Consider the following 14809-nt stretch of genomic DNA (forward strand, 5'->3'; position numbering starts at 1 on the left):
CAACTTAAAAAGTAAAACATCAAATTGATAATTATTTTTAACTACATCTTTTATTTTTAAAAGTGGCATAAAACTAGAAAGAGGGAGTTTAAGCTTATAGAGGACAGCAATAAATATATAATATGTTAATCAAAGTAGTAGTATTACTTTCGGTCAATAGTTTTTCATTAATTTGTCACACTCTTAACGAATAGTAAATAATACATGTAATATTACCATTTTATTTTTTAATTTTAATTTAATGATTGAGAAATATATTAGTACTATTTAATAACAAAAATAAAATAAGCACAAAAAATAAATTATCTCTTAATTTTTAAACTCGAAAAATATAGTCACAAACTATTTTTAACGGATAACCATTGTCAAATTATAGTAATCTAAATAAGGAAAAATCCTTTTGGCCGGAACAATTTTTTTCTATGTAATTTTATTTTATGAAAATATTTTTATCATTTTAAGTTTAGTACTTTTTACTACAAAAATAGAAAAAAGATCAATTTATTTTAAAATAAAAAATATTATAATTTACACTTTTCCGACGAAATCCTAATTAAATTTTCTAACTATTTAAATTTTCTAACTATTTATCACGGAGTAGGTTATATATAGGTGCAAATTGCAATTTGGCAAGTCTTAAGTTGACCGAATTAATAATAAAGTATTTTAATTGAAGGCTTTGTATATATTAGCTGTAAATGAATAAGATGAATACAACTGTTCACCGCTCATAAATTTAGAGTTAATACTCTCTTTATTTGTAATTTAACTGGTATATCTATAAAGAAAATAATTATTGATATGATAAATTTATTATTTATTTTTATTAATTAATAAATTGATAAATTAAAAATGTAATATTTTTAAAGAGTTATATCTTTTTAAAAATAATTAATCGAGGATTTATCTTGATTTTTCAAAAATCAAAATAGATATAATTAAAGATAGCTAAAAAGATAAAAAGTGAATAAGTATTTAGGAACTACTTAGTAGCCTTCTTCCTCTCTTAGTTACATAATAGAAATAATCCTTAGGATTCGTTTGATCGAAAATAAATTATTCTCAATAAATTATTTTGAGATAATTTATCCCATCCGTCTATCACTGTAATATAGATAATATTCCAAAAGAAAAATTATATTTATCACATTTAATGGGCGCTTTAATAAGAGGCAGATTATTCTAAACTAATCTAAACAAAGACAGTGGACCCAGAAAAATGACAACACTCATTCCACTATCTTTTTTTTTTTTTGTTATTTTTCTGTAATCATTTAACTTCTGAGCTCTTTACCGTACAAAAGTAGAAAATTTTATCAAGTAATAGTGAAATTTTCTAACGTAAAGAGAAAAAATTAAATTAATTATGAGCTTTATCGATTATAGGAAATGTTATCAAGTTATAGTGAATTTTTCAAGTTATTTTGGTATTTTTTTGAAGGTATATGTTTAATAAATAAATATAAATTTTATTTTAATTAATATATATAAATTAGTTTTCTTTTTTTTTATATTAATATATTATATAAATATTTTTAAAACTAATAATTCACGTATAAAAGTATACTGTAGTAAGGAAAATTATGAACCGTATATTGGAGTACTAAATAGAGTACGGTACGGTGGTGTTGCCGAGGAAGAGTGAATATATAGTCTGTACTTTGGAAACTGAATTTTCTTTTGCATAAGGACAAACGGCCTCCAAGTCCTAAATAGCGTTTAAATATTTTAAATTCTTAAAATATCATGATTTGAGTTTTTTTATATCAATTGTTTTATCAACTATTAATTTTAAGATGTAAGCAAAAATTAAGGTTTTAAATCAATTATAACCTCATATAGCGATTTTTTTAGTGATATAAATTTTTCTTAATTTACCATTTATTTTCGCTAAATTTACTATTTTTCTATCAAATTTATTTACTATCCAAATTTTCTATTACTTCATTCAAATTTATTTTGTTACTAAATTTAAATTTGATTAGTAAGTATTGTACTTTTCAGAATAGTTTTAAAAAAGTATATCATGCGATTTTATAAAATAAAAATTATTTGATAAAATTATATAAATAATTGAGACAATCATAATAATCTACAAATTATGAGATTTTACGTTAATTGAAAAAATATATAACACAAAAAATTTAAATAACATATCTAAACGAAATTTCAAATTTATCTCACAATTTCATATCTAACATTTTATATAGCATAACTAAACTATCCTAAATACTGAAGAGGTTCTCCCTCCGTCCTTTAGTTATCAATATTTTAATTTGATAATAAAAATAATTTATGAAAAAATAATTTTCTGAACAAATAAAAATTAATATTATCTTGAATTTCACTTTATCCGTGGCCTACCTGCAGAGTTTGCAGCGATGGTAGGGGGGAGTGGGCAAAATAAATCCAAGCGAGCACGCATGCGTACGGCCACTGTCGAATATTGGCAGGTTATTGCTTCCTCTCTTTCATCGATCATTTTCTTTTTTTTTTTATAAGATTATGAATAAATATAAAAAAAATTATTTTAAAAAGTCTAATTAATATTTTTTCTATCCTATTTTACGTGACAATATTTGATAGAATACAGAGTTTAAACGATAAAGAAGACTTTGAAATGTTAACTAAATTATTCTTAAAAAAAGGTAAACTTACTTTTCTCGTTTCTTATAAATGTATTAGTAACTCCCTCCATCCATTTTTATTTATTAGTCAATTTCACCAATTTTTTAAGTTAAATTATATAACGTTAATTAAATACTTTTTCAAAAAAAATAAGATATTTAAAAACTATACGAAAAGTATTATAAATTTCAATTTCCTTACATATCAATATGATGAAAAAATATATTGTAAAATATTGGTCAAAATTCTTATAGTTTGACACTAAAAAGGAAACCGTGATAATTAATTATGGATAGTGAAAGTACTATCTTTAAAATAAAATGAGACAAATAAGAATAAAAAAAATTATACTTTTGAATACTTACCATATAAAAAAAATGACATTCTTTTTAACAGTGATAAAAAAAAATGTTATCATGTAAAATAAGCAGTAGAATATATTTTTTAATTTAACTAAGATGAACCACTAACATAAAACCTATTTTTTATTTTGAGGGAATTAAGTAGACAAGTCTTTATTAGGCGGCTAAAATTCCAAAATTGGTCCTACCGTGTAGTATTTGGTAGGGCTATAAACTTTCAAGTTTTAAAGCTATAGGTAGCTTCGTTGATACATTTGACTCCTGCTTTTGCCGACGCTACACATCTTCCTCCACACGTTGCACCTCCGTTTCTTCTTCTATACCCACATAACCATTGAGATTTTATTTTTTTTTACGTTAAATATCTGTTTCAATTTATTTAATGTATTTTGATCTATATAAAATTTAAAAAGTAATTTTTTATAATTTATACGCTTAAATTAAATATGTATCTGATCTTAGATTTTGTGGCAATCGAATCAAGATGGTCGGCAGGCGTCCGTCCAAGTACGATTCGACTGCGCAATGGGGCGGCAGTGTTTGGAACAATTTAGTCACTTGTTTCAAAGACTCAACAACCCACTAACCAAAATGCCCCCACTTATACCAACCTTCTTGGGGAATGAGGCTACTCATACATAAATATATATATTATTGTCGATAACGTTTATGTTTTTTTATTATGTATATATATAAATAATTCATTAAATTTGTATCAAAATAAAAAAGTAAATATAAATGTTCAATATAATATAATACATATATAACATCATGTAGGACATAAAATCATCGGATAAAATTAATAATGTCATTTACTTTTACTAATTTATAATATTAAACAACATGATTATTTTAATTTTGTAATAATAATTTGTGGGGTATTAAACTCGCACATTCTCATCCAGTTGTCCCAAAAATTCATTACTCTTACTTTAAAAATTAAAATAAATTATGGTTCACAAAAGGTGATTGATCACTTCGTAATTAAAAATCTGAGACTTTGACTTTACTTGAACACCAATTAGGAAGGATAAAGAACCTGGTTGGTATTTACTTAAAAATTGATCCATTTTTTTGTAAAATTATTTTAATTTTTGTGTTTTTGGCAAAAGTTAAAAAAAGAAAAACATTAGTAAATTGAAAGTTAAAATTAGATATTCCTCAACTTTTCATTTTTAAATTTTAAAAATATAGAGCCCCTCTAGATACATATTTTCTTCGTCAAAAAAAATAAAATAACATTCGTTCTATTCATTATTATTTTGACACATTCAACAATATTTGTTTACTTTATAAAATTAATATTTCCCCATATTCTAAAAAACGCTTTATACTTGCTCCTCTCCCCAATGTGCTATGTGCATTGGAAGTTTCGCGCACTAACTTAGCCTTCAGTTTATTAAATTGGACACAATTTTTTTAATAAAAAATAACACTAAAATACATTTAAGCCTATATTTTTTTGTTAAAAAAGAAAAGAAATTGTCGCATTTTTATGGCTATGTTGCATGTAAATTCTTTTTTTTTTAAAATAAAACTAATCATGAATTCTATTGGTTCAATATTATACTCTCCACGTCCATCTTTACTGGTTTATTATGTTAAAATAGTTTTCTAACAATACTTGTTCAACTTTAAAATTAAAAGATAATTTATTTTTTGTGTCTAATACTTTTGCTATTAAAATATTAATTTAAAATCTAATATATTTTTAAAATTATTAAAATTTAATATATTTAAAGGATAATATAATTATATTATCTTTATTATTTATTCTTTTAGTTGTGTGCCAAGTAAATATTTTCCATCATTTCAAAATATATGAAGTATTTAGCATTTGTCATAATTTAAAATATGAGAATTGTTTAAATTTCAAGAGAGTTATTGAAATTCTTTTTCATGTTTTTCCTTTCATTTACTTAGTTTTAGGTGATAATTTTAAGAGATTTAATTAATTATACTTGATTTTACTTTAAATTGTTTATATTTTCATGATTTGTTTAAAAATGGAGATAATTACTATTTTTGAGTGTCTAGCAATACCAGTACACTTAATGAAATTAGTAATAATTTTAAATATTATTCCTAATTTATTATTATCATCAATTATAATTATTTTCTTATAATATATTATATTTAAAAGATTAGTTACTAAAAATATTCTTTTATTTGTAAATTTTAAAAGTGTATAAATTTAATAAAGAGATGAACAATTATTATATGTGGCTTGTTTGGACTCTGCCGCACAATGTATAGAAAATAGAGAAGAAGTATATAGTGAGTGGCCTTGGAATCAGAGACAAATGGGCCATTTCTCAAATAATGCAAACACAACTTTCCTTCTATTTCTTGTATTAGAGAGGCTCAAATAAACACTTTGTACCTAATCTTTTGATTTTATATTTCAAAATAAAAATTAGGATCAGATTCCACGTATGTATAGTCTACTCTATTCTCTTATTTAGGGATTTCTATTTTGGATTTTCATTCACTATTTGATTCTCAACAACAAAAAAAAATAAATGACAAATATATTGTTCCACTTTCATATCCTTTCTTTTTTTAATCTATTAAAAAAATTGTTAGCTTTCTTCTTTCTATAGTTTAGAAATGAACCAATTCTTTTTTTAGAAAAATTAAAAACTACTCCTTTCGTCTATAAATATCGTGTCAAGTTAAATAATGTCACATAAATTAAGATAGATTTTTTTTTACTTAAATATACCTTCCCTTATCTCGGATACATCACTCTTATCCGATGGATCAGGACATGCGTGTCTTGTATCACAGAGGTTATAAATCAAAACGAGATATGTGTCATCGTGCTGAGGGATGTGTCAGGACATGTGTGTCTTATATTAACAAGGATAATATATGGGGGCATGATCTATCAAAACGTTGACCGATGTATTAGATAATGTGTGTTTTGTTTCAACAAAATTATGTAATTTTATATGATATATTGAGACGTTGAGTGATATATACGAAAAATCTTAAATTTTAAGAGATTTTAATTATTCTGAATAGAGTAAGACTACGATGTAATTGCCCTTGATACTATGACATTCTTATTGTTTTTTAGTTTTTTTTTAAAAGTAAAATCACGGAGAAGCCTCCGCTTTGATTATGATTCAATATGATTTGAATATGAAAAGATGAACACACTAAATTAGAGAGCTTCCAAAATATTTACTTTCAAAAGAATCTAAATATTTGTTAAACTATATGTATGAAATTAAATTGAGGGTAATTTTTTGTCTTGATAATAAGAAAATATATAATTTTTTATTTACAAAAAATGATAACACTTCTGAATTTGAGCAGTGGTGATGAGTGCATGTATGGACTGAAGTGGTCCATAGGCTACCAACTCCCAAAGCCTAATATACGCTGCACTGAAGTGGTCCATCAAATGTTGCCACCTTCCATATGATTTGCCCATTTTTCAACTTTTCCACGTTACTTTTCAATGTCCCCCACCCCTGCCTTTACTTCCAAATATATAATCATTGTCTAAATATCAAGTTTGATTCCTTATTAATAATATAAACATTTTTTCTTTACCGAGAATGTTAAGATAATATAGATCAAAATAGAAATGAAATGGATCAATATCATTGATAATATAGTGATAAAACTGTCCCATCTTTAATTAGATATATTAGACTGAAAGTTTAAATATAGAGAAAATTATATTGAAAGCGTCAGCTTCAATGCAAATATCAGACAACATATTAAAAATAGAGTTAGTCTGATTTGGAGAATTAATATTCCTGTTTTTTGGCCAGTTGCAAAATTTAAATATAGAACAATTTCGAAAATATTTTGTGCTCTCCCTATTTTTTACCATTAGGATTTGCGTTAAATGCAATCATAGCGCAGAAAACTTTTATATTATTAATGTAACTTCACCTAATATAGACTATTTATTTATGACTTTTAATTAATTATTTTGTTAAATAAAATAAAATTTATAGATGAATAATTAATCTTTTACTATTCAAGTAGATGTTTATAATCGTAAGATTACAAACGAAAAAAATAGGAGACACGTCAATATCACTGCATGCAGTGCCATAACGCCACGTCATGCTCTAGACCATGCCTTTTTCTGGGTGTGTTCTAACTCTCCTACAAAATAAGGTCTTCCGAGTAGACGACCACGTCACCCTATGAATCTTCCAGCCTGGCAATGTACGGCTACCCTTAGTTTCCACCAGTCTCCTATTATATTTCTCCACGTGGCAATACCTGATGTTGACATCTCCTTTGCTACAGCTGTCTACTAGTCTTCCTAACTCTTTAGCCCTACTATAAATACCACTACTTGCCTTCTAACTTACTCAGCTCTTCTTCTATCTCCCTTGCCCAATACGCTTAATTAAAAACACTTTTTAATCCCCCAATATGGCTACAAATTACATTTCTGCCACTGTTTCTTCGATCTTATTGTTCCTATTGTGTTCTTCTTCTCTCTTCGGATCTTCCATGGCTGCTCTAGTTCAGGAACAACCTCTTGTTCTTAAATACCACAACGGTGCTCTTCTTAAAGGAACCGTCACCGTGAATCTCGTATGGTACGGTAAGTTTACCCCTGCCCAACGGTCTATAATAGTTGATTTCCTTCAATCGTTAAATTCCCCAAAAGCCCCAAATCCTTCAGCTGCTTCCTGGTGGAAAACTACTGAGAAATATAAAACTGGTGCCTCCACTGTTACCCTAGGAAAGCAAATTCTCGATGAAAATTGTTCGTTAGGAAAATCTCTTAAAAATTCACATATTGTGTATTTGGCTTCGAAGGGTGGTTACATGGGTAGGTCGGTGAACTTAGTGTTGACGGCGAAGGATGTATTTGTGGAAGGATTTTGTAGTAGATGCGGGTCCCATGGTTCAACTCGGGGTAAAGTCCGTTTTACTTACGCTTGGGTTGGTAACTCGGAGATTCAATGCGCCGGTCAGTGTGCGTGGCCGTTTCATCAGCCTATCTACGGCCCACAAACACCGCCTTTGGTTGCGCCGAACGGCGACGTCGGCGTTGACGGTATGATCATCAACGTGGCAACGGTTTTGGCGGGAACCGTAACGAATCCGTTTAACAATGGATACTTTCAGGGTCCTGCGACGGCACCGCTGGAGGCTGTTTCGGCTTGTACCGGTATGTTTGGGTCGGGTTCTTATCCTGGATATCCGGGTCAAACTTTGGTTGATAAGAGTACGGGTGCTAGCTATAATGCGCATGGGGTTAATGGGCGTAGGTTCTTGCTCCCTGCGATGTGGGACCCAACTAAATCTGCATGCTCGACACTAGTTTGAGAGTGAAAAAAAAATCAGAGGGAGATAAGAAGAACAGAAGAGGGTGGTGGGATTGGGTGTGGATGAGTCTACGTATGTCCACTGTACCATCATGATAAGATGGACTGAGGAATGGCAAGTGTGGGGGTGGGTGGGTGTCGTTTTGTATGACTGTATATTCCTTTGCTTTTATGTTTTTAAAAATTTGTAAAATCCAATAATTATAGGACTATAATTAATGATAATATGATCTATAATATTATTAGTGTTTGTATAAAATATGAATTTTAAAAAAAAGCTCCTTCTTCTTTTATTTCCTTTTTTATCTTGGTAAAAGAAAAGTTTGGTTTAGCAAAAATTTTGAATAGCTTCAATTAAAATGATAATTACTCATTAAATATAATAAGAGGTAAAGTATATCTAGTTACTAAAAAGATTATTAAACTATGAACAGTATCGATACTTTTAACTTTTGTTTCTTAGTTATTTTTCAAACTATTTTTATATTATTTTAAATAAATTAAAATTCAATACTTTACTTTTTTGAAATGGAAAATGGAGGGAGTAGTAATAATAATGGTGCAAATTAATTTGCAACTAAAATCTTTTACTCTCACTGTTTTATAATATTTGGTTTATTATTGATTTTGGCTAATTATAGATTGAAAAGTATATCAATCTTTTAATATTATAATAAAATTTTTAAAAATAATAAAAAATAACTATAATCGTTAGAAAGAACAAATTAAAATTAAGTATAAAATTATTATTTATGTCATAAAGAAGATAAATATTATTGGACGGAAGAATATTTTGTTAAATTGTCTGAGTTGGCGTATTATTAATTAAAATACTTTAAAATTAGTAATTACTCTTACCGGGGGGGGGGGGGGGTGGCAAAGCGTAGTCTGTTTTTAGGGGACTCACTCTGTATCAATATCTTCGGATAGAGATTAATTAGAGTAACAATTAGTCCATGACTTTTCAACTTTAAATTAGTTTTTAATTGTGTGTTTAATTTAATCTAAAATTTAAGTATATTCTTATAATAATAATAAGGTGGTGCATGCTTGCTTTTAACGAGGCATAATACATAAATATGCCTTTAACTTGACCTCGAATCCTATTTATGTCCTTTAACTTTAGGTGTGCACAAATAGACATTTAAATTTGTATAAAGTTGAACATATAGACACACATGTCCTACATGTTATTTTTTTATCCTACGTGATGTTTTATGTGTATTATGTCATATAGGACTCATGTGTTTATTTATTTAAAAGTTGGATAGTTAAAATTTCTATTTATATATTATAAAAGTTGAAGGTCAAAGTTAAAATTTGAAGCAAAGTTTAGGTTCAATAAATATATTATGCCTTTTAACAATTGCTGTTATTATCCAAAACAATCTTTTTTGTTGTTCCTTATCTAAGGGTTTTTCAGTCAACTATTGCAAGTTGTGTGATAGCCCCCATTTTGTAGTTTAGTAATTTCGCAAACTATCTTCACAATCATTATATAGACCATTTCCCACATGAATGCCAATAAATTCAAAAATAATATTACTCATTCTCAATTATTATGCAAATACAAATCAAACATTTTACATTAGAACAATTGAAATTAACATAGAAGTTATGTTAATAAATAAAATAAATTTATATTAGTTAAATTATCATTATCACGTGTTATGTATTTATAAGTGACGCGGTAAATAATTACTTCGTAAATTTGTTAGATGCAAAAATTATTATATAGATCACTCGATACTGATCACTCAATCAATCACACGATGAATTGTTTTTATTAAATATTTAAAATTTAAATTTGAATTTACAAGTTAATCATTTGATATATATACCCCTTTATTTAATAATATGTGGTAAAACTTGAGTCATATTCAATCAAAGTTGTAAAAAATATGATATGGTTTATATAATTAAACATATTTATGTACTTAATTAAATAGTATGACAAAATTAACGTCCCTAAAATGGAGTTATAAATTTAAGAAATTGTATGCTTATCTGGTGCTAGGCTGCAACTCTGAAGTAGTACAGATCACGTGCCAGTATAGACTACAGGGGTCACGTCTCACATTTGTTGATAAGGATAAGCTTGTCAAGCTAAATTACAAAATATTGTTTTAAATTTATATAAAAATTAAGAAATAAATATAATATATTGAGTAAATCTTTATCAATATATACTCCTAAATTTACAAATAAATTCATAAAATTAGAAAAAAAAATTAAATCATAATAATTATGCCTTCTAATATAGGGTTTTCCAATGTAAATTCAGTGGAAATACTAAATTGCATTAAAAATAAAAATGGCAATTATTAGAGGGGTCTCCATCTTTTCCACAATTTATTCTTAAAACCAAAGAAGACCTCGATCCGTGAGAGAATATTATTTTGTTCTTTTAATATTTGGGATAGATAAGGTAATACTTCAAAAGTAAAAGTCTTACGTACCTTTTAACACCCCCCTTGAAAAAATAAAATCAAAGAAATGGTTTACATAATGCTTTTAAAAATAAAAAATGTTTCTAAAAAGTTAAAACTTTGTGAAGGATCAGAGCATATTCCACAGTAACAAGTATTGCGTTAATAAAATAAAAATATCTCGAGTTTGAGCCTAGAAATAAAATAGTCTTTCATAGGGTTGAGGGGAGCTAGGATGCCGAAATGGATTCAGATGTAGCGATGAACCCCTTTATTAAAGTTAATTGTACGTATTTCTTTAATTTTGGATTTTGTTGGTGAAAAAAACTTGTTCTGCCACTAAAAATATTACTCCATATATCAAACCAAACAGAGTCAGTTCGCATTACTTGCGAAGATCTTATTTATTATATATATACAATCTTTAAGCATCAAGAGGTCCGTCCTATCTTAACACATACACTGTAGAATAGCCTTTCTGAGTTTCCATGTTTTGAGTGTCATATTACTATAAAATTGAATCTTCCCATACTATGCTTATACCTCTTCACACAGAGGCCAAACTGCGAATACTAGTGAAAGGGGAGTAAGATCGGTTTTCTAAAACCCAAACTTAGGACCCAGTCTTCTTTTCCTGAGGCGCTCCGCAATAATAAAGGCAAGTTCAAGTGCTTGAGAAGCATTGAGTCTTGGGTCACAATGTGTATGATAGCGCGAGCTCAGATCATTGTAAGTAATTGTCCGAGAACCTCCAACACACTCTGTTACATTCTGACCTGTCATCTCCAGATGCACACCACCAGGATAGCTACCTTCTTGATCGTGTACATCAAAGAATGCTCGAACCTCAGCCTACACAGATTTATGCAATCAACACATAAGCAAAAAGCGAAAAAATATTCACTAGGATAGTCTAGTTGGTAGGAATATAGCGCATAAGCTCACAATATTTCCTGTATTAGTAAAGGGTTTATTAGATCTTATCATCAACTACTTTCTTGCCGTATATTTACTTAGATCTTCTGCTATAGTTTCTTGAATACTTCAAGAGTTGAGATATACTTCCCTTGTATTGCCAAGGTAAGTGGATAAATCTTTGTGAAAAAATACAGCATAGCATACATACCACGAGAGCATAAAGCAAGTTCTTGTACAGGTATATAAAATAAGTAGAATAACATCAATACCCGAATAGAGTCGAATGAACGTGTTTTGAGTCCACAAGGGGCTTTAGTAGTATTTCCATGCATAGGATCACTGACCCAAGTGACAATTTGACCAGCTCCACGAATAGCCCTGATCAGATGGGGAAGCTTTACTCTCATGTTATCAGCTCCCATCCTGGCGATTACTGTAATCCTTCCTGGTCTATTTTGAGGGTTAAGAATGTCAATAAGCTTGACTAGTTCATTTGGATCCATTTTATGACTCACCTACAAATGTGGAAACAAAGTTAGCTTATATAGCATGTATCTCCATCAATCAGTCAACCAACTTTGTCGCAACTCCAAGCTAGTTAATATCGTGGAAAGTGGAAACTAAGAAAACTTAAAATCTGGTGATACGGTAATTGTTTTGTTAGGAAAATGAAGAGTTGGATACTATAACTGTACTTTGCATTTAAATTTTTTTAACTCTGGTCTGTATTTGCTTCCCTCCATCCCAATTTATACGAGTCAAATGCAGTCTATGGTTTATTCGTTCCATCTTACAAGATATTCATCAGACCCTTCATGATTGGCATATCTTACCACTCTCCTTTCTTCAAAGAAAATAGAAGTGCAGTAAAGGTAGTGCACTGTACCTTGATTCCAAGTGGATTGGCAATTCCTCTCAGAAACTCAACATGAGCACCATCCAATTGCCTTGTTCGTTCCCCAACCCAAATCATATGAGCGGAGCAGTCATAATAAAGGCCAGAAGTTGAATCCTCTCTAGTAAGTGCTTGTTCATAAGGCAAGAGAAGGCACTCATGTGATGTCCAGAAGTCTGTTGTAGTCATGATTGGGTGGTCAACTGTAAGCCCAGCAGCAGTCATGAAGCCCATGGTTTCGTCAACTCGGTGAGCCAGTTCACGGTACCTTCAGGAAACGGATTACTCACAAAATTTTTAGTAATGGAAGTTATAATAAAAGGACATTCAGGCGACAAAACCAATAAAAGACAAACATTTTCTTTTGATAAGTAACAAATAAAGCATAGCAGAAGACATACCTGTCACCTTGCTCGCTGCGATCAGTAAAGTCAAGATTCCACTCGTTAACCCTCTGCATGGCAGCATAACCTCCAGTAGCAAATGCCCTGAGGAGGTTCAATGTAGCTACAGACTGAGTATAGGCCCTAATCATCCTATGGGGGTCAGGAATTCTTGATATCTCATCAAAAGTATCGCCATTCACATTGTCTCCCCTGTAACTTGGCAGCTTCACGCCATCCTTCTCTTCAAATGGATCAGATCTTGGCTTTGCAAATTGACCTGCCATTCTACCCACCTAACCAGTAAAGTACAAGAATAAATAACCAAATCTTGGACCTCATCTATAGAATCAATCAACAATCAAAAGTAGGACTATCTTTGTTACAGCCAAAAAACCGCTAAAATGAATACATTACACCTGGTTCTAAATTTCGAGATTCAGTTGCTTCTTTGTCTGCTTGATATGCATGCAAGATTTCGGATAATTAGTCAAACAAGAAAATGTCTTAATTATAACTGGAACCAAGACCTAAGCAGTATACTAAAGTAAAGTTCAATCAAGTATTTTACCTAAGGAGCAAGTAAGAATAAATTTGAAATATCATTTTCACCATTAGCAACAAGCATCATTTGATTTATTTCAAGCACATCCTCATCATAGGCCAACCATCTAAAGCTGCCCCAGAGCAATCAAAAGAAAGAAAGAATTCACTTTACAGATAGTCAGATACTATAATCTAGGTCAAATTTAACCATTTAAGTGTCAAACAGTGTGGAAACATAACAATTTTTCCCTCTACCAACTAATTAAACCACCCGAAGGGTTTGAATAGCTTAAAATCAATTTCTGTAAAATTGTATATATCACAGACAAAGACCACCTATGGGACCAAACCACATATGCCATGTGATCATGCAAACCACCAGAAATTATTAGTCTCTTCTTCTTTTTTTGAAATTGTAATGGAACTTTTTATAAAGGATGGAACTGTTGGGTGATGACTAGTACAAAAATTAGCTATGAAGTCATTAACTCAAAGAGAAAATTACCTTGATTACAGGCATTTGACCACCAAACATAAGCACAACGCCCATCTGCAAGATGACTCTGAAAGTGTCCCTAATGTTATTAGCACTAAATTCCTTAAAGCTCTCAGCACAATCACCACCCTGCAACAAGAAAGCATTCCCAAGAGCAGCTTCGCCCAATTTCTCTTCAAGATTCCGAGCTTCCCCAGCAAATACAATTGGGGGATACGTCGAAAGGGTCTCGAGAACTGATTCCAGCTTTACCTTATCAGGGTATTCAGGGAGCTGAGAAGCCGGCTTCGATTTCCAGCTTTCGAGACTCCATTTTCCTTCTGGGTTTTGAGCAGTTTTTGCTGTTGTTGAGGGTGGAGATTGAACGGCTGAGATGGGTTTGATTCTTGGTTTGATTTTGGAGTTTGACGGGATTGTTATTTTGGGAAAGGAAGAGAAGAAGATGGGTTTCTGCAACGGTGCAGGTTTTGGGGCTTGAAGGCACGAATTGGGGAGGGCTGAGCCACCCCTGTTGCCGCCGGCGGTGGCTGCTGTCAGAGCCATTTTTGGGTTGGGATTAGGGAATACAAAGAGAATTCAATTATCTCCAGATACAGAGACACCTGAATTTGTTTAGAACTAAACAGTTGTTATTTGAAGATGTTCAATTATGTATTTCTTATCTATATTATATTAAAACTCGATTAATTTATATTAATATATAATAAGTTCATTTTTGCATCGTATACGTCACTTTCTCATATATCTTTTTTTTCTAATACAAAACACAACCAATTCGAATTCATACACCGAAGAGTTCATCTCTGAATACGGAGTTCCCAATATTTCTTTTCATACCTT

At 30.0% G+C, this 14809-nt stretch overlaps 2 protein-coding genes across 2 annotated transcripts; one reads left to right on the top strand and one right to left on the bottom strand.

Annotated features, from left to right (window-relative positions):
* Window positions 1-7312: 7312 nt before the first annotated feature.
* On the top strand, window positions 7313-8716 carry LOC101268808 (protein EXORDIUM-like 2). The gene has a single exon (XM_004230583.5). It carries the CDS (start codon window positions 7398-7400, stop codon window positions 8301-8303), a length of 906 nt encoding a protein of 301 aa, XP_004230631.1. The 5' UTR covers window positions 7313-7397; the 3' UTR covers window positions 8304-8716.
* Window positions 8717-11065: 2349 nt separating this feature from the next.
* On the bottom strand, window positions 11066-14809 carry LOC101247666 (phospho-2-dehydro-3-deoxyheptonate aldolase 2, chloroplastic). The gene is made up of 5 exons (XM_069289587.1): window positions 13979-14809; window positions 12946-13223; window positions 12536-12812; window positions 11919-12164; window positions 11066-11583 (listed from the first exon to the last, which is right to left on the bottom strand). The coding sequence occupies exons 1-5, from the start codon at window positions 14510-14512 to the stop codon at window positions 11332-11334; spliced, it is 1587 nt and encodes a 528-aa protein (XP_069145688.1). The 5' UTR covers window positions 14513-14809; the 3' UTR covers window positions 11066-11331.

Source organism: Solanum lycopersicum, chromosome 1 (genome assembly GCF_036512215.1).
Source record: "Solanum lycopersicum chromosome 1, SLM_r2.1".
NCBI lineage: Eukaryota > Viridiplantae > Streptophyta > Magnoliopsida > Solanales > Solanaceae > Solanum > Solanum lycopersicum.